The 20,294-nt window shown below is 46.1% G+C and overlaps 1 protein-coding gene and 1 long non-coding RNA gene across 2 annotated transcripts in view; one reads left to right on the forward strand and one right to left on the reverse strand.

Moving 5' to 3' along the window:
- Positions 1-3,250: 3,250 nt before the first annotated feature.
- Positions 3,251-17,392, forward strand: LOC147028010 (uncharacterized). Its single transcript, XR_015057385.1, has 3 exons — positions 3,251-9,193; positions 12,901-13,117; positions 13,303-17,392. It is a non-coding gene; the product is annotated as an uncharacterized LOC147028010 (long non-coding RNA).
- The window catches only part of LOC147028011 (beta-1,4 N-acetylgalactosaminyltransferase 2-like), an 81,257-nt gene continuing 74,184 nt past the window's right edge, over positions 13,222-20,294 (reverse strand). Inside the window, exons 9-10 of the mRNA XM_085877931.1 lie at positions 16,803-17,025; positions 13,222-14,488 (exon numbers count right to left, since the gene is read on the reverse strand). Coding sequence (XP_085734057.1) covers positions 14,289-14,488; positions 16,803-17,025 — 423 coding nt within the window. The 3' untranslated portion in view covers positions 13,222-14,288. The remainder of the gene's footprint in view (positions 14,489-16,802; positions 17,026-20,294) is intronic.

The following is a 20,294-nucleotide window of genomic DNA, read 5'->3' on the forward strand; positions in this document are numbered from 1 at the left end:
CTTCATCATTGGAATATTATTATGTTTGTGGACTTGTATAATTGACAAGCAGTGACATATCCCTTCCATCACCGATTGAAGGAAGCAATCAGCTTGCCCAATCAAAAAACAGGAATGTGTGGCATGACTTTATTTTCCGCTTTTTGATTGGAACAAGCCAGTGGACCAGTCGTAATCCTTGTGCAACTGAACTACACAATTGGTTTTTAACCTCATCTGAGCTGAGAAGGTTTGAGGTGCAAATATTGTGCTGAACTTCCACCAAATGCCGAGATATAGAATTATCAACAGGTGGATACTATTCCAATAACCTCAACATGTAGTGATCAAATGATAAAACTTAGATTTCAAAATAGAACCACGAAAGCTCCTCTCTCGGTGTACCTTCCACCACCTGCACAAGGAATACAACCATCAGAAATAGTCGTGTGTACCAATCCATCACAAGTACGATATTTTTCTTATCATAACATACTCAAATTAACCACAAAACATCAAAAACTAACACACCGCCCATGGCGGTCAATGAGTGCACCGGACTCGCATCTTAAAAACTGTGAAGGTTTTCATATGTGAGTATTGCATGCAAGTTGATGAACTCGGAGATAAAAGTCGTCACAAGCTATCTGTTGGGGAACCTTTGAATGGATCATGTTGCAGTGAACCACAAGAGCCTGGAATGTGCAATAATGGATTGAGGAAGAATGGATTTTTTTTTTGTATACATTGTCGAAGCTTGTATAAGAGCCAACAAACAATGCACAGCCGGGGGGGGGGGGGCATGAGACAAGAGGGGTGAAAGAGGGGAGAACAAAACAGTGGGGAAAAAGAGTCATTAGGAGATCAACAGACATTATCTGCCTAACAGAAACTTTCCTCTCCCAAGACGTGTTTGACTCCCAAGTATCTCTCCCTGGTTACTCCCTCTTACGGTATGACAGACCTGAGCCTCGTCCTGGTGGAGGTGTTGCTCTCTTCATCAAAGACTATTCCTCACTCTCCATGCACTGCTCTCACTCCCCCACACCCCCAGGAATACCTCTGGCTTCGGCTTCCCCTCCACTCCCACCTCATGTTTATATGTGTACAGTACCGTCCACTGAACAGTGATGACGCCATCTACACCTCACTATCCGAAAACATGGACCATCTTCTATCTTCTCATCCAAACTCTCTCTTCCTCTTATGTGGTGACTTCAATTGTCATCACGCCAGTTGGCTAGGTTTGGGTACCTCTCTCACCTGCCATGGCACCTCAGCAAAAGCTTTCTGCGACTCATTGGGACTGACTCAATCGGTCAACTTCCCGACCCGGATCTCAACCAATGGTACTCCATCTCTTCTGGATCTGATTTTGACAAATTTCCCGAACAATATCTGCTGCTCTTCTTTCGCTCCAATTGGTTCTTCTGACCACGTCCTTGTTAAAGTGGACATCTCTCTGGCTGTTATCAGAGAACCACCTCACCGCCGTCGAGTCTGGAATTTCACTCAAGCCGACTGGCAGGGTCTCCGAGCAGCCATCAAACTTACAGACTGGTCTCCTATCACTACTTTCTCAAACATCAACTCATCCTGGGAATTCTTTCAAAGAAACTTGCTCTCCCTCATGCACAGATTTATCCCCTCTCGTGTTCAGTTGTCTTACCCTTCCTCCCGCCCTTGGTTTACTGAAGCTTGTGGCGAGGCAGTTGTCCTGAAACAACTTGCCTTTGCCTCATGGAAAGCAAACCCAACTGAGGGAAATCTCAGTTCTTTCCACAAAGCTCGGAACAAGTGTGTATCTACCCTCAGGAGAGCCAGAAAACAACATCTTTCTCATCTCAAGTCTGAACTCTCAAACCTCTCTCTCCCTCCTCAAAATCCTGGTGGCGTTTAATCAAATCTGTTTCTGGTGTATGTTCCCCCTCCATCCCCTCCCTTACCTCAAATGGCCGCACTGCTGATTCCACACGTGATAAAGCTGAATGTCTAAACTCGGTGTTTGCAGCTAAATCCTGTGTCCTAAACCCATCACTATCTCTACCCACTTTACCCAGTCGCACCCAACTGTCCCTGGACTCGGTATCCTTTTCTCCTGACAAGGTGGAGAGCTTGCTTTCAAACCTCGAGTCAGATTCTGCAACCGGTCCAGACGGCATCAGCCCACGTGTCCTCAAAGCCTGCTCTTCTGCTCTTGCTCACCCTCTCTCTGTTCGATTCACCCTCTCATTTGCCCAAGGTCATCTGCCATCTGCTTGGAAATCTGCTAACATCACTGCCCTGCATAAAAAGGTGCAAAAACAGATCCCTGTAACTACAGACCAATCAGCCTTCTCCCAATCATCAGCAAGGTGATGGAATCCATCATCGCTTCAGACATGAAATCCTTCCTCTTCTCCAATGGCTTGATTTCCAATCATCAATTTGGTTTCAGACCAGGTCACTCTACCCTGGATATGCTGCTTCTGCTCTCCCATCAATGGATGGAGGTCCTCAATGCCAGACAGGAAATCCGAGCCGTATCCCTGGACATATCACGTGCTTTTGACACAGTCTGGCACCCTGCCCAACTCACCAAACTCTTCCTCTGGCCATCTCCACTCATGGCTCGCAGACTTCCTCTCCTGTCGCAGTCAACGTGTGGCTCTAAATGGAGTTCTTTCATCCCCTCTTCCTGTGCAGGCTGGAGTTCCTCAAGGTGGCGTTCTGGGCCCTGTTCTTTTTCTGGTTTTCATCAATGATCTCTCGGACTCTCTGGAAAATCCTTTATTTCTCTTTGCCGACGACTCCACCCTCTGCCGTACCATCTGTCATCCCTCAGACCGGCAAGCAGCAGCTTCTTCGCTCACTGCAGATCTGGATAAAATCACAAACTGGTCCAACACGTGGACATGTCTTTCAATCCAGACAAATCTCACACTCTCACTATGTCTCTTCGAAAGGACCGTTTACAAAACCCCCCATCCACTTTCTCAACAATCCTCTGGAAGAAGTCTTTTCTTTCAAGCTTCTGGGTCTCACTATCTGCCATGACCTTTCCTGGGAAAGTCACATTTCCAACCTCGCCTCAAAAGCCAGTCGCCGACTGGGAATCCTCCATCGTGCAAAGTCCTTCCTCGGCCCTCTTGAGCTCCTGACCACTTACAAAGCTTTTGTCCGTAGCCTGATGGAGTACTGCTCTCCCCTCTGGGCTGGTGCTCCTGCCTCCCACCTTTCTCGGCTTCACGCTGTCGAAACCAGGGCATTTAAGATCATCGGCATCTCCCACAATGAAGCTGAGTCTTTGGGCCTCTCACTCAATCACCGCAGGTTGGTCGGTGGTCTTTCTGTCTTCTACCGGCTCCTCTCCAGCCTTGCCCCCCCTGCTCTCTCTGCGATTTGTCCCCACCACATTTCCACAGGGCGCTCAAGGTCCGCCAACAACCCCCTTCTGGTAAAACTACCAAAATCACGAATCACTGCTCATCTTCACTCTTTCATTCCTCTTTTTTCCCGCCTTTGGAATAAACTTCCTCACTCTATTCTTTCCCATTCTTCCCTCCAGGCTTTCAAAACAGCTGTTCACCATAACCTCTTATCTTCCCCCATCCAAATCCTCGATCTTTTCTACCCCCGATAATCCACCCAAGCCCACTTCCTTCAATTCTCCTGCTTTCCTTCCTGAAAGTCCCTGTAATGTCCATCTTCTCTTCGCCATGTTCCCCGTCCCATCCCCATCCCTCTCCCTTCCACAGTTCACCTAATGTGTCTGTTCCCCACTGTTTTGTCCCTTCCACTCCCGCCCCTCTTGTCTCATGCCTCCTTGCTGTGAGTTGTGTGTTAGCTCTCATACGAGCCTCGACCAAGGTATACAAAAAAAAAAAAACAGGTTGCTACATTTCTTGTCCTCGGTGCCCAGGATGAGTGAAATGGAGGCTGACATTCCACGGCATGGCATGATCCATGTTTTCCTCTCGGCTCGGTGAATGATTGTTGATATCGAATGTTTTGTACATGCATGGGGGATCAAAACTGGGCAGCTTCATCCCTTTACATAGGAATCCATCCATCCATCCGTTGCGACAATACTCTGTGCAGAGCATTGGTGCTGCCTAAGCACTTTTCTTGGCTATTGGACACAATCCTGGACGGGTTGCCACTCCGACACAAGATAACAGCAAGCTGGCAGTCATTTTGCCAACCTCGGAAGAATGACAGGCAGAGTCAACCCCACCTGGTGTTAATTCAACAGCCGAGTGGGATTTGAACTCAAGATCCGAGGATCCCAAGCCCACCACCCAAAACATTAAGCCAACACCAGGCACATATGAATTGGGGTTGCGTATGTCTCATAAGAGGGGTGGGAGAGGGAAGCACAAAATAGTGGGGAACAGAGACAATCGAGAGATTTGTGGGACAGGAAGGGGAGGGATGGGGCAGGTTACACGATGTAAACAAGATGGTACGACAGGGACTTTTAGGAAGGAAAACATGGAATTTGAAGGAGGTGGGATTGGCAGTGGACTTAAGGTGGCTGGTTCATGTTTTCAGCACCCACAGGTTCATCGCTGGACTTGGTATTTCAACACTGGTGGCATGGCAAAGGATATTGAAAACGTGCTTGTTAAAGACCGCTGGAGGATGATCCAGAACTACATGGTCTATCGGAGTGCTCTGTTCCTCAATACCGACCACAGGCTTGTTGTAGTAACTCTGAAGTTGCAGCTCAAATCCAGGAGAATGGTACCATCCCAGCCTAGGCTGGATGCTGGCAGGCTCAAGGATGACAGGTTAGCTGAGGAGTTTGCGAATAGGCTGAGTGGGGATTTGGGGGTTCTGGGTACTTTGGGGAATCTTGAAGAGTTGTGGGGTGCCTCCAAGACTACCATCCTTGATGTTGCCGGTGGATGTCTTGAAAGTCACCATAAGGTGAAGAATAATTTTGTGCCTCAAGGGAAAATGGGATACCCTTGACCAGAGTCGCAGGGCCAGGCTTAATGGCAGAGGTGAACTGAGGCTTAAAAGTGGACATGCACTGAGGGTCGACAAGAGGCCTATGCGTGAGGAATCTGTGAGGGGGAAGAGCATCACCTGTGGTCAAGTGATTCTCGTCCTGCTTGCAGTGGAATTCGTGCATTGCATTCTTCCATGCCTGTCCCTCAGTGTACTGCAGTTAGAGCGGTGTATGGTGTGCTCTTGACAGAGGAGTTTGAAGTGAAGACCTGCTGGGCCAGTTACTTTGAGCGGCTGTACCAGGCTGACCCACCAGCTGTTGAGTTGGATCTCACGGGTGTTACTATCACTATTGCTGACCCTCCAATCAACTGTGATACACCTTTGTTTGTGCAAACACTGGCTCCGGTGAATCGGTCGAAATGGATTTAAGCTCCTGTGATCTGTGGCATTCATGCTGAACTTCTCAAGACTGGTGGAAATGCTGTACTCATGTCGTTGCATGCAGTTCTGTGCTCTGCTTGGAACACAGGCTTCATCCCAACTGACTGGAAGAGGGGTCTTGTTGTCCCTCTCTGGAAAGAGAAGGGTGCTCGCCAGGACTGCAACAATGACTGAGAGGTGACGCTGCTCTCAGTGCTGGGCAGGGTCTTTTGTCGAATAATTCTTGATCGGGTGCACCACCATCTGCTTAAGCACCAGCACCCAGAGCAGTCAGGCTTTACACCAAAGAAGTCAATGATTGACCACATCCTTGCTCTTCGGGTCCTCACCGAAGGGAGCCGAGAGTTTTGGCAGGGGCTGCATGCAAACAATGTTGATCTCTGCAAAGAGTTTGATTTAGTGAATCAGGATGCCATCTGGAGGATTCTTGGTCTTCGTGGGGTGCCACCAAAGCTCATCAATCTGATGACTGAACAATACTGAGAGTGCTGTGAGATGTGGTGATTCCATTTCTGACTTATTTCCAGTTGTTACTGGAGTTTGTTCAGGGTGTGTGCTGGCCCCCACACTTTTCAGTACTTATATGGACTGGATTCTGGGGAGGATGTCGGAGAGATCAAGCTGTGGTGCATCGTTTGGGAATGTTGAGATATCTGACCTTGATTTCGCAGACGATGCGGTCATCTTTGCGGAGACTGGATATCTTTTTTGGGCCCTCGATGTGCTGAATGAGAAGACAAAACCGTTGGGATTACGGGTTTCCTGGGTCAAAACAAAGATCCAGTCCTTCATTGACATATTGGATGCTGCTATCCTGTCTGTACCTGTTTGTGGTGAGGATGTTGAGGTCATGGAGAGATTTACTTACCTTGGCAGTGATATTCATGTCTCTGCTGGCTGTGAGCCAGAGGTCAACAGATGTCTGGGTCGGGCCTGGGAGTCATGGATTCACTGGATCATAGGGTGTGGCGCTGTCAATACCTGTGCAAGACGAAAGTCCGAATCTTCATGTCCTTGGTGCTTCTAGTTTCGCTCTCTGGATGTGAGATTTGGACTCTGCTCAGGGATCTGAGATTGAGATAAACTTCTTCGGTACCATATCTCTTTGGAGAGTCCTTCGCTCTCGCTGGTCAGACTTTGTGTCCAATGAGCAGTTACTGAGTGAGGCTCAAATGAGATTTATTACCTGTAGAGTCTGTGAGCGTCAGGTGCGGCTGCATGGGCATGTGGCTCGTTTTCCTGACACTGATCCTGCTCAACAGATTTTCTCAGTGATGGAGTCTAATGAGAGGAGGAGGCGAATGGGCCGACCACGTGCATCATGGTTGCAACAGGTTGATTGGTATCTCAAGGAGATAGGAAGTGGAGTTGGGAGACCAGTCTAGAAGTTTGATGGATGCTTGATGTCCCTGCCAGTTGGCCTGCGTGAAATGCCAGACTCGACGGCACTGACTTTTGGGACTTCAGGGTCTTTTGGGCCTTCAGAGTCTTGGGGAATTAACATTCAAAGAGGATGTGATTAATAGGCATATCTTTTTCATGGCTTCCTGGACTGACTCACGACTTTACCGCTTCACCGTTCTTTTCATTTTTATGCATGTAGATTATTAAAAAACACAGCACCACGTTACTGCCACATTATTAAAAACACCTCACCACCATGTAACGGCCATGTTATTAAAATCACTTCATGTCCACGTAATTAAAAAAAGCAACTGCCACTGTGCAATTCAAAACACCTCACCACACTTCGCTCGAGAGATTGGCTTGCTTTCACTGAGGATAAGTACATGAGTTGCCGTGTTGTCATGATTTACACCAAGCAGAATTGAAACATTTATTTTGCAAACTTATTTGTAATATTCATGATAATACATGTTCTTAAGCAATTTAAGTTGAAGATTAAAGTTTGGAAAAAATAAATAAATTCAAAACAGTTAAAAAAAAAAAAAATCCCTGATGACATGCCCACGGGAGTGTGAGGCGCAGCCATGAAGTTTGGTACGATTTCACAAAAGTTTGAGGGAGTAGTTCAGTGACAACACGTGACAGACACTGCACATATGTTGTTCATCTTTCGGCTGCTCCCGTTAGGGGTCGCCACAGCGGATCATCCGTTATGATCCGCATACTGATTTGGCACAGGTTTTACGCCGGATGCCCTTCCTGACGCAACCCTGGTCGCCTCTTACGACACAGGGATCAGGATTTGGGTTTCGCCATGATTCCAGGCTGCTCTACACCCTGCCCAGTGCAGAGCCCCCGTCCTCAAGCGATCCTCCAACCCAAGCCTCCGAGTAGCCGGATTATAGGCGCACGCCACTACGCCCGGTAGACACTGCACATATATACGTATATAAATATATATTTTCTTCCTGCACATTTCAACACTCCAAGTTTCCAAACTGTATCAATTTCCAAGCTCTAGCTTTAACTCCGAAAGCCGGCTCGACTTTCGAAATAAAAATTTGCATCAATAATGTGAAGAGAAAGTACACAGGGTTGACCTAAATTTTTGACCTCGACCTGTTTTTTTTTTCGCTAATGACCCAATTATAAATATGTAAACATTATTCTCCAAAACTCGATTGAGGTTTCGGCAAACCTCAATCGGAACAGAATTGCCCTCTCTTGACAGCCTTGAGCAGGGTGCATTTACACTTCATTTCCATCATGCCCTTCCAAATTGAAGGTACCGATCTTACACCCCGAGGAGTACTAAACCACCATTTAGGTTTTGATTCTGTTTTTTCTGCCAATGTCCTGAGCTGTATCTCTGAGCTGGCTGGGACTTTCAGAATTATATTTTTCTCCATTAATGAAAATAAATAGTATGCGGGGTTTACATAACTGTTTTTTTTTCCCCCTTGAACCAAATTTGTAAGGTCATAACCCAATTATAGACATTTCAACATTTTTCACCACAACTAAACAGGTTTGTCCAATCGGAACTAAATTGTCCTCTTTAGCCTCAAGCAAGTCGCAACAACACTTTATTTACATCATACACCGAGTTAAAGGTCAAGGTCAAATGGTGGTCTGAAAAAATAAACGTTTTTTATCATAACTCAATTTTGCCAATGGGGAATCTCAAAGACCGCTTGGCCTTCCAATATGTTTTTGCATCATAATAGGGGATCTGCACTGAGGTTGTGCACCTGATATTTGATTCATGTTCTTGAACTACTTTTTTGGATTGTCACCTAATTAACAAAAAACGCATTTTTGATCATAACTTGAATAATTTTCCTCTGATTTTCGTGATGTGAGTTTTATGGATAGACTGTAGATGGGGACACATTTTCTTAATCTACACTCTATCCCTAAATGTCGAAGGGCATGGTCATATGGTGGTCTGAACAAAATATGGCCATCATTGAATTGCGGGATAAGGGTAAGTCGTGGGCGATCGCCAAGGGTAATCCTCCTACAGTGAGGTTATGCTTTCCCTTGGCGATCACTTTGTGATCGTAGATATATTTTTACACTGTAAAGGCAATGTCCGAGCAAGTCCAGCTAGATACGGTTGAATTGCTATCTGCATCGCCCATTAGAATAGCATGACATCACTTTGGTAGAGGTCTACTTTTGACTGGGCTGAAGAGAATAATCTGATATGATGGATCAAATTTGAGAGATAGATGATTAAATAAGCAAGAAACGATTCCACTTTCCGTTTCGTTTTTAGATCAGCTGGAACGTCGTTCCGGGGAGCTTTTGGGATGGCACGTCGTCCGTCCGTCTACCCGTCTGTCCGTCCAGAAATACTTTCAACTTCTTCTCTGAAACTACACAAAGGATTTTGATGAGACTTTACCACAACGTTCATCACCGTGTATGTACCAAAGTTTGTTCATGGCATAAAAAAAATCGGGCCCTAAAGGGGTCGACGGGGGTTGCCCCCAAAATAGGTATTTGCTTTCTTCTCAGAAACTACACATATAATTCTTATGAAACTTGACCACAACCTTCATCATCCATTGTGTACCAAAGTTTGTTCATGACATTAAAAAAATTTGGATCTCAGGGATTTTATGTGGGGGTTGCTCCACAAAATATGTATTTGTTTTGTGCTCGAAAATCACAAACAATTTTGATGAAACTTGACCACAAGCTTTATCACCCGTGATGTACCAAAGTTTGTTCATGGCATAAAAAAAAATCCACAGGTATTTTCTTTCTTCTCCAATATACATTTTGTGGGTCATCCATGCCAACCAATTGTTCCCTGGTTAGCTTATCCAGCCACGACCAAGTGAGGTCAGGTCAGATTAGATCTATGACTTGCTACAGGTACCACGTAAACCTGTACTAACCTTTTCCATGGTCGGGTTGGCGGACTGAACTGTCTCCCCCACGAAGTTTCTTGGTGAGTCGGGTGTATGATATGGACACCCAGCAGGATGAAAAACAAAACCTGTCAAAGGGCGGAGGAGCTCCTTGTGAGCCAACGGCCATCCATATCTAGTGCCCAACTGTGTATGCGGACGTTGTCCTGCAGTTGGTTTACTGTTTATTAGGAGGTTGGCGGCAGGATTTGCACCCCGGCCACCATAAAAACCCTTCATTCCGCAAAACATACCAAAAGCGTTAAAAAAAATCTGCAAACCCACTCCGTCGGAGTACCTCCTATGCAGCTGCTCTTCGCAGGGCAGCTCACTGGATGACGGGATTGGGGCAAAGCCTTCGGGACCCCCAATATTTGATGATAGGAGGGAAAGCACGGGGTAACATTCCCGGGTCAGATTGCGGTCGTGTGCGTCAGCGTGGTGCTGTGGTGTCGTCCACCGGACGGCAGTCTCCTTGGGTTAACCTGAGGCGGTCCCTTCGGGTGGGTGCCTGGAATGTCCTCTCCCTAAACGAGGATGATCACCGGTCTCTGTTATCATCTGAGCTCGATCGTTTTGACAACGGTATTGCAGCAATCTCTGAGGTTCAGAGACCGGATTGCAGCGACATCATGGTGGGTGGTTACACCTACAATTAGTGTGGTTGCTCTGATGGTTACCATGCTCAAAGAGTTGCTGCAACTGTGTCTAATAAGCTGACTCCAATGATAATTGAGGCAACACCGGTCAACGAGCATATTATAAGACGAAGGATTCGTCACTCCTTTGGTGTCATTTCCCTGGTCTCTGTTTATGCTCCGACTGAGGTGAGTGATCTCACCGTGAAGGATGCATTCTATGCCACGCTCGAGTCTGTGGTTGATCACTGCCCCAGGCGAGATACTCTTCTCGTCTTGGGGGATTTCATTGCATTGACTGGAACTGATAGCGATGGTTATGAGATGTGTGTTGGTCCCCATGGGCTTAGAAATTTGAACCAGAATAGCACTAAGTTCCTTGAATTTGCAAGTCATGTACTTAGGGTTGCTGGTTTATGGTTTCAGTGCACACGGGCTCATCACTGGACTTGGTATTCTAATGCTGGCAGGGTGGCAAAGGAGATTGGCCATGTGCTCGTTGATGGTCCCTGAAGGATGATCCAGAATTGCAGGGTCTAATGGAGTGCTCAGTTCCTCAATACTGATTACAGGCTTGTTGTAGCAACTCTGAAGTTGCAGCTTAAATCCAGGAGAATGGTACCATCCCAGCCTAGGATTGATGTTGGCAAGCTCAAGGATGAAAGGGTAGCCAAGGAGTTTGTGAACAGGCTGAGTGGAGATTTGGGGGTGGGGGGGGGGGGTCTGGGTGCTTTGGGTGATCCTGAGGAGTTGTGCAATGCCTTCAAGACCACCATCCTTGATGTTGCCGGTCGATGTCTTGGCACTCACCGTAGGGCGAAGAAGAATTTTGTCTCTCAAGTGACACTGGATACCATTGACCAGAGTCGCAGGACCAGGCTGAATGGCAGAGCTGAGCTGTTCAGGGAGCTGAGGTGTAAAACTGCACATGTGCCAAGGGTGGACAAGAAGGCCTATGTGTGAGGAATCTGTGAAGGGGTAGAGCATCACCTGTGGTCAAGCGATTCTCATCCTGCTTACAAGGGAATTCGTGCATTGCGGTCCTCCGAGCCCATCCCTCGGCGCACTGCAGTTAGAGCAGAGGGTGGTAGGCTCTTGACAGAGGAGTCCGAAGTAAAGGCCTGCCTGGCCGGTTACTTTGAGCAGCTGTACCAGGCTGATCCACCAGCTGTCGAGTTGGATGTCAGGGGTGTTGCTATCACCATTGCTAACCCTCCAATCAACTGTGGTCCACCTTCGCTTGTGGAAACACCGGTTGCGGTGAACCGGTTGAAATGGGATAAAGCTCCTGGGATCTGTGGCACCATGCTGAACTTCACAAGGCCGGTGGAAATGCTGCACTCGTGTTGTTGCATGCAGTTCTGTGCTCTGCCTGGAACACAGGCATCATCCCAACTGACTGGAAGAGGGGTCTTGTTGTCCCTCTTTGGAAATGGAAGGGTGATCGCCAAGACTGCAACAACGACCGAGAGGTGATGCTGCTCTCAGTGCCGTGCAAGGATTTTGCTTGGATAAAAAATCCTTGATGGGGTTCGTCACCATCTGCTTGAGCACCAGCGTCCAGAGCAATTGGGCTTTACATGAAAGAAGGTCAACGATTGACCGTATCCTTGCTCTTCGTGTCCTCACCGAACGCAGATGAGAGTTTTGACAGGGGCTGCTTGCAGCCAATGTTGATCTCTGTAAAGTGTTCGATTCAGTGAATCGGGATGCCCTCTGGAAGATTCTTGGTCTTCTTGGGGTGCAGCCAAAACTGATCAATCTGATGTCTGAACTGTACTCTGGTACTGAGAGTATTGTGAGATGTGGTGATATCATCTCTGACTTATTTCCAGTTGTTACTGGAGTTTGTCAAGGGTGTGTACTGGCCCCCACACTTTTCAGCACTTTTATGGACTGGCTTCTGGGGAGGGTGTCAGAGAGATCAAGCTGCATTGCATCATTTGGGAACATCACGATCTCTGATCTTGATTTTGCAGATGATGCAGTCATCTTTGCGGAGACTCAAGATATCATTTTGGGGGCCCTCAAGGTGCTAAATGAGGAGTCGGAGCTGCTGGGATTACAGGTTTCCTGAGTTAAAACTGAGATCCAGACATATTTCAATGACATATTGGATGCTGCTATCCTGTCTGTACCTGTTTGTGGTGAGGATGTTGAGGTCGTGGAGAGATTTACTTACCTTGGCAGTGATATTCATGTCTCTGCTGGCTGTGAGCCAGAGGTCAACAGATGTCTAGGTCGGGCCTGGGGAGTCATGGATTCACTAGATAATGGGGTGTGACACTGCCGGTACCTGTGCAGGGGGAAGAAAGTCTGAGTCTTCAGGTCCTTGGTACTTCCAGTCTTGCTCTATGGATGTGAGACTTGGACTCTGACCAGGGATATGAGATGGAGGTCTCTTCGGTATCAGGTTTCTTCAGAGAATCCTTGGCTATTGCTGGTCAGACTTTGTGTCCAACGAGTGTTTGCTGAGAGAGACTCAAATGAGATTTGTTACTTGCATAGTCCGTGAGTGTCAGCTGCGGCTGTATGAACATGTGGCTCGTTTTCCTGACGCTGATCCTGCTCACCAGATTCTCTCAGCGAGGGGGCCTCGTGAATGGAGGAGGGCAATGGGCCAACCACGTGCCTCGTGGTTGCAGCAGATTGATCAGCATCTCAACGAGATGGGGATGGGCCAGGCTTCTGCCTTTGGGATGGCCAGATGGAGGCCCCTGGAGTACTGTCAGAAGGGGATGCAGCGACGCGCTGTTCCGGCGCATGCTCCCACACCTGACCTGATCTGACCAGGTGAGCGATCCTAGGTGTTGCCCCGATGTTTCTGTTTCTCGTGAAGGTTTCTGCATGGTGTGCAACACTCACGGAGTTAGGTCATTAATGATAAACTTTACATGTTTGCAGTTAGAATATTTATTGCTGTGAAAGAAAAATTAATTTGCTAATCCATGAACAATAACCCTCTTACATTTTTTTAGAGGTATTCTAAGTTGTATTTGTACCATCATCTTGCATCACCCATCCAGAAGCATGATCCTTCGGATATACACTCAAAAATACTAAAGTAAGTACCACCAGTTGAATTAATGTTACATTGTACCTGTTAAAAAAATTGAAATTGCAATGAAGGATCTGCTAATGCAGTTTAAGAAATATAACAATTTCCTGAATGACAAATATTAATTCATTCATTTATTCAATTTACACCCACATAATGATTGATGCCCAACTAAGTAAATGATGCATGCAAAGTAACCGAGAAACATACCCAACGTAATTTGCTTTTTTAAATGCCAGACTGACTATGCGTGGAAGAAGACACACATTAATCCTTCAAGGAAAGATGCGAGTCACGAGAATGAGCTCTGAAAAGCCTTAACCAGGTTAAAGCACTTATTGGAATGTGTTGGCGAGTTCGAAGGCAGCACCGTTTGGCAGTCCCTGTGATTATTTCACAAGGTGGTCCATCGGGCTTATGTGAGTAGAGGTTCCGAAATCATGAGGTGGATAGTTCCGAAGTAAAATATTGACCTTGTGAAGTTCAATGTCCTTTGATACTCGTTTGAAATCAAAATTGAGTGTATCTTTTGATTAACTGCTATTAATTGTTTGTGATATACTGTGATTGTAAAATGGAGCCATAACTCAAATATGGTATTCACACATGCATAATTCATTTTTACACCATGTAAGCATAATGGCATTCTTGGGATTGTGGGAACAGGTGTTTTCCCATGTAAATTCCTACTGTAAATTGCTGAGCAAGATAAAGTTTGAGGTATCCATTTTCTTCCTGCTCCCATTTTGATTCTGAACAAAATTAGTTTTTGGATCATGTCCAGTCTGTGTTTATACATACGGTTCATTGTAAATTTTAGATGAAAATAAGTTATGTATCACAGTAAACCACAATTATATAGGTTTTGTTGATGAAAGATGTTCATTGTAGTTCATTCTTGAATGTTCACCAAGCCATGCATGTCAGTCTGTTCTTAAATGCAAGATTTTTTAAGGCTTGGGTTTTGAAACCTGGATTGTTGTGAACCTCTCGGAAGGAATTGTACTGCTTTTGCAATGTGGAATCTTGTAGGTTCCTTGAATGTCCGATTTTCACATAATCACAGGAGGCAATTTGTAGGTGGCCAAGCCCATCGATGAAGAACTCTGCAACAGAGATAAAATCATTTATTTTTCAAATAAAATTGGAGCAAGCTGTTGTATGTCACAATTTCAACAAAGTGCCCCTGGTGAATAGAAATTCCCATTGTTTGGCAACCACTGGTAGCAAGATCACACATTTTTATACTACTATTCATGTCACAACTTGAATCAATGTCAAGCGTCAACGGCTCAACTAACGTCCAGATTGTTGCGGCGGGAGGATAAAATCCCCTGATGTTCCAAATGGCTCAACTCATGTGGAGACGTTTTGAATTAATGGTGGACAACGTGAAAGTGGGTGGTGGGGAGAAACACGAGAACCTTAACTCTTTTAAAACCAAAGGTTTATTTCCCATTACGCAAACAACAATCCCTTTCAACATGCTTGTGGCTGAGTGGGATTACTTCATTCAATAGTGGGTAATCACCGGCACGGTGCCAAGGTGAGGATTGACCCGATGAGAGGAATATGACAACGGGTAGTGGTGGGGAAGAAAGGGGAATGTGGAATCGATAATAAATAATTATATACAATGTGAATAAAAATATATGGCACCACACACCAGATTCAGTCACAAATGGGAAAGGGACAAAACCAGGGACTCAGCTCTGGTGGTAGCGGGGGCAAGCAGGCAATGAGGAGATGATGAGCAGGACGATGAAGAGGGATGATGATGTGATGGGCATGACGACGGACAGGCTCTGAGCGACGAACAGGCTCTGAGTGGCGAACAAGCACAGGGAAAAGGCACTAACTTTTGCCCTTTGCTGATGATGTCTTTCCCTTGGAGTTCCAAGCCAACATCACCTAAGACTGTTGCTCATGAAACATCAGAAAGATGAGTTGTCTTTGTGACTGAAGCTTCTGCCAAACATGCCACAACAATCACCCCTCTTTCAAAGTCACTTATGTCTCATGTCTCCTCTTGGAGCCAAGCTTGCCATAATTATAGGCAACCAGGCCTGTGAAGCATTTTTTCCATGACCCAAAGCATGCTGGAATGTTATATGCTTCATTAACACATGGGCCACACTTGTTTGGAAGCCGTTGCTTTCATTATACTTGGTGTCCCACATTTGCCCAGGCGTTTCCATCTTTTTTATCCACTACCTATTCTTTCTCAGCAACCCACTCAAAGAGATTTAGTCACTCAAACTCTTGGGTCTCACTCTCAGCCATGATCTCTCTTGGATAAGCCACATTTCAAAGTTGCTCACCAAAGCTAGACTCCGACTGGGCATCCTCTGTCGTGCAAAGTCTTTCCTTGGCACACCAGAGCTCCTATCCACCGACAAGGCATTCATTCACAGCTTAGAGTACTGCTTTCCCTTCTGGGTTGATTCTCCTGCATCACATCTTGCTCAGCTTGATGTTGTGGAAAGCAAGGCTTTCAAGATCATTGGAATCTCTTGTGATGAAGTTGAGTCTAATGACCTATCCCTTCGTTGTCGCAGACAGGTCGGGGGTCTCTCTGTCTTCTTCCACATCCTTTCTGGTCTTGCACCCTTGCACTCTCCATGCTTTGTACCCCCAGGTATCTGCAGGATGCACGTGGTCCACCAGAAACCCCTCCTCGTGAAACTGCCAACATCCAGAACCACTGCTTGCCTCCACTCATTTGTTCCTCTTTTCCTTTTCAACTAACTTCCACACTTTCTTCAATCTCATTATTCCCCCCAGCTCTTCAAGACAACTGTTCACCACCATCTCAATTCAACCCACGACCAAAACCCTGATCTTATCTACACCTGTGAAATCACCCACCACCCTCCCAAAATTTTGCTTCTGTATCCATCTTGTCCACCTTATGCATTCTCCTCTACCCCTCATCATTACCTGCATCCCTCGATTGTCAATTTCCATATATTTTTCCCTTCACCCTGCTGTTGGCATATTCCCCTTCTCCAGTTGTTCCTTTTATGTTGTATCCTGATCCGTTCTGTGTTCCAGCTCTTCCACGAGCCTTGACTATGTACACAAAAAGAAAAAAGATTATGTGCATGTGTAAGAACACCTCACAAAAAGGAATCTTTATAAACACTACAATTACTGAAATGTTCAATGCTCTTAAGGATTCTCATCTTGAAGATAGTAAGATGAAGTAGCAATGTGTCAGTGGGATTGGCTTCTAAAGAAAGCTTCCAGAGTGATGATGTCAAGCAAATGGCTATCACCTTGAGGTAATAAACCACAACGTTGACATTCTACATATTACAAACAAAAAAAAAAAGAAATAAAACATTTGCTATTTTTGCACATACATGAAGATGCTACATCACCAGTCATAAACCAGATAGATAGTGGGTTGCATTGTACCAGTATGTGCAATTCGGCTGAGCCGTGGATCAAAGCCGACAGTGCGAACCCGTTCCGTCTTAGCCATGAAAAAGTTGATTACAAGATCGGTGATAACACAGCGAGGGAATCCCGGAACTTTGTGGTAGGAACCTCCAAGTCGTTTCACGCAGAAACCACCTTCTGTTTCTGGAAATATATGCAGTCTGCGTTGGAAGGTATTCCCTGTAACTGATCCTCCAACCTGCGGACACCACAGATCATTATAGGTTAGCCCAAACATTACACTTAATATCTCATCATGGAGTTTTTTTTTTAAATCAATGCCACAGTGAAATGTTTTGGGGCTTGGTGAGAGGTTATATCCACCCTTCTTCGATCCATAAGGTTATTTCTCCTCACATCTTTGAGACCACTTGGGAATGGGCTCTGTGTGACGTCACACAATTCAATGAAAATAGACCAATTACTGCACCATAATCCCAAGAAGGAAGCCAGATATAACAACACACACACACACACACACACACACACACACACACACACACACACACACACACACACACACACACACACACACCCACACACCCACACAAATACATACATATACATACATACACAAATACAGTGCCTATAGAAATTCTACACCCCTTTTAAAACTTTCACCTTTTGTTGTCTTATAGTTTGGTGCCTGGTATTATATTGCATTAAATCAAGACTTTTTCCACCTTTATTTACATCTTGTAATCCACAACTTCCAAGTGAAAAACTACTACTACTACTACTACTACTACTCGGCGGACGCATCTGAGATAGAGTTTACAATGCCGCGCCATGAGTCTTTGTCCATCATCAGTGTCAGCATGTCCGCTATGTCATGCTGGATATCCCTTGCTACGCAGTCGATGTAGTTCAGTAGTCTTCTTCCTCTGGTTGGGCAAGGCAATCTCAAGCAGATCACGTCAGATATAATTTGGTCTTTGGCGCGGAAACATTGACCAGCAAAACGTGTTCTGCGACGAGCTACAATGTAGAAATGGGTTGTATGTCTCTGTAGATCTCTGCTTTTGTTCTGTGTTCCCGCCAGCTGATGTTCTGAACTCTCATAAGAAGCTGAGTATTTGTGCCATCGAGCCAGTCCTGCAGGGCCTTCTTCGTGGTCCATGTCTCTGATCCATATAAGAGAATGTTCTCTACGCAAGCTCCAAAGAATGCAAGTTTGGTAGATCTTGAAATGTTAGACTGCCAGATGTGCTGCAGCCTGTTGCATGCACTCCAGGCTTGACCTTTGTGTCATAGAGTGAAAAACAAATTCTACAAATTTCATAAAATTAATTAAAATATAAAACTAGAATATCTTGGTTGGATAAGTGTTTGTAACTGTTACTAATCAAATCTGTCACTGGTGTATGTTCCCCCTCCATACCTCCCATACCTAAATTGGCCGCAATGCTGACACTGCACGTGAAAAGGCTGAATGCCTAAACTCTGTGTTTGCATCGAAACTCTGTGTTTGCATATTGTGTCCGAAACCCATCACTTTCTGTCCCCACCTGACACAGTCTCACCCAACTGTCCCTGGACTCTGTGTCCTTTTCTTCTGACAAAGTGGAGAGTCTGCTGTCAAACCTCGACTCATATTCTGCAACCGGTCCAGATGGCATCAGCCTCTGTGTCCTAAAAACCTGCTCCTCTGCTCTTGCTCACCCTCTCTCTGTTTTATTCACCCTCTCATTTGCTCAAGGTCATCTGCCATCTGCTTGGAAATCAGCAAACATTACCGCCCTGCATAAAAAGGCGCAAAAACAGATCCCCACAACTACAGACCAAGCAGCCTTCTCCCAATCATCAGCAAGGTTATGGAATCCATCATCGCTTCAGACAATAAATCCTTCCTCTTGTCCAATGGCCTGATTTCCGATCATCAATTTGGTTTCAGATCAGGTCACTCTACCTTGGATATGCTGCTTCTGCTCTCCCAACAATGGTTGGAGGTACTCAATGCCAGACATGAAATCAGAACCATATCGTTAGACATATCACATGCTTTTGACATGTCCCTGCTCTGGTCTGGCACCCTGCCCTGCTCACCAAACTCTCTTCCTATGGTATCAAAGGTCATCTCCACTCATGGCTCGCAGACTTCCTCTCCTGTCACAGCAAACGTGTGGCCCTAAATGGAGTTCTCCCATCCCCTCTTCCTGTCCAGGCTGGAGGTCCTCAAGGCAGCGTTCTGGGCCCTGTTGTTTTTTGGTTTTCATCAATGTTCTCTCTGACTCTCTGGAAAATCCTCTTTATCTCTTTGCTGATGACTCCACCCTCTGTCGTACCATCTGTCATTCCTCAGACCGGCAAGCAGCAGCTTCTTTGCTCTCTGCAGATCTGGATAAAATCACAAACTGGTCCAACATGTAGAACATGTCTTTCAATCCTGACAAATCTCACACTCTCACTATGTCTCTCCGAATGGACGGGTTAGAACCCCCCCCCCCCCCAATCTACTTTCTTAACAATCCTCTGCTCGAAGTCCTTTCATTCAAGCTTCTGGGGCTCACTATCTGCCATGATCTTTCCTGGGAAAGCCACAATTCCAACCTGGCCTCCAAAGCCAGTTGCCGACTGGGAATCCTCCATCGTGCAAAGTCCTTCCTCAGCCCACCTGAGCTCCTGACCACATTCAAAGCTTTCATCCACAGCCTGATGGAGTACTGCTCTCCTCTCTGGGCTGGTGCTCCTGCCTCTCACCTTTCTCGGCTTCACGCTGTGGAAACCAAGGTATTTAGGATCATTGGTATCTCCTGCGATGAGGCTGTCTTTGGGCCTCTCACTCTCTCTTACCGCAGGCAGGTCGGTGGTCTTTCTGTCTTCTACCGTCTCCTCTCCAGTCTAGCCTCCCCCCCCCCCCCGCTCAGTCTGCAATATGTCCCCACCACATTTCCGCAGGGCGCTCAAGGTCCACCAACAATCCCCTTCTGGTAAAACTACCAAATCACGAATCACTGTTCACCTTCACTCTTTCATTCTTGTTTTTTTCCCGCCTTTGGAATGAACTCCCACACTCTGTTCAATCCCATTCTTCCCTCCAGGCCTTCAAAGCAGTTGTTCACCACCACCTCTTGTCTTCCCCCATCCAAAACCTCGATCTTTTCTTCCCCCGTTAAACCACCCCAAACCCACCTCCTTCAAATTCCATGCTTTCCTTCCTGAAAGTCCCTGGAACGTCCATCTTGTATACCCCATGTTCCCTGCCCCATCCCTCTCCCTTCCACAGATCTCCAAATGTCTCTGTTCCCCACTGTTTTGTCCTTCCCTCTCCTGCCCCTTGTCTCATGCTCCCCTTGCTGTTCGTCGTGTGTTAGCTCTCACATGAGCCTCTACATTGGATACAAAAAAAGATAAATCAAAAACACCCTTTATAGCCAAATCACTTGGGCACTGTCATGTCCAAATATCAGCTTCCCAACTCAAAAGGTGCCCTGAGCTATTACCCCGATGTGAAAGAAAATAAATAAG

Source organism: Eptatretus burgeri, chromosome 4 (genome assembly GCF_056783735.1).
Source record: "Eptatretus burgeri isolate ZD-2024b chromosome 4, Ebu_testis_v1, whole genome shotgun sequence".
Lineage (NCBI taxonomy): Eukaryota > Metazoa > Chordata > Myxini > Myxiniformes > Myxinidae > Eptatretus > Eptatretus burgeri.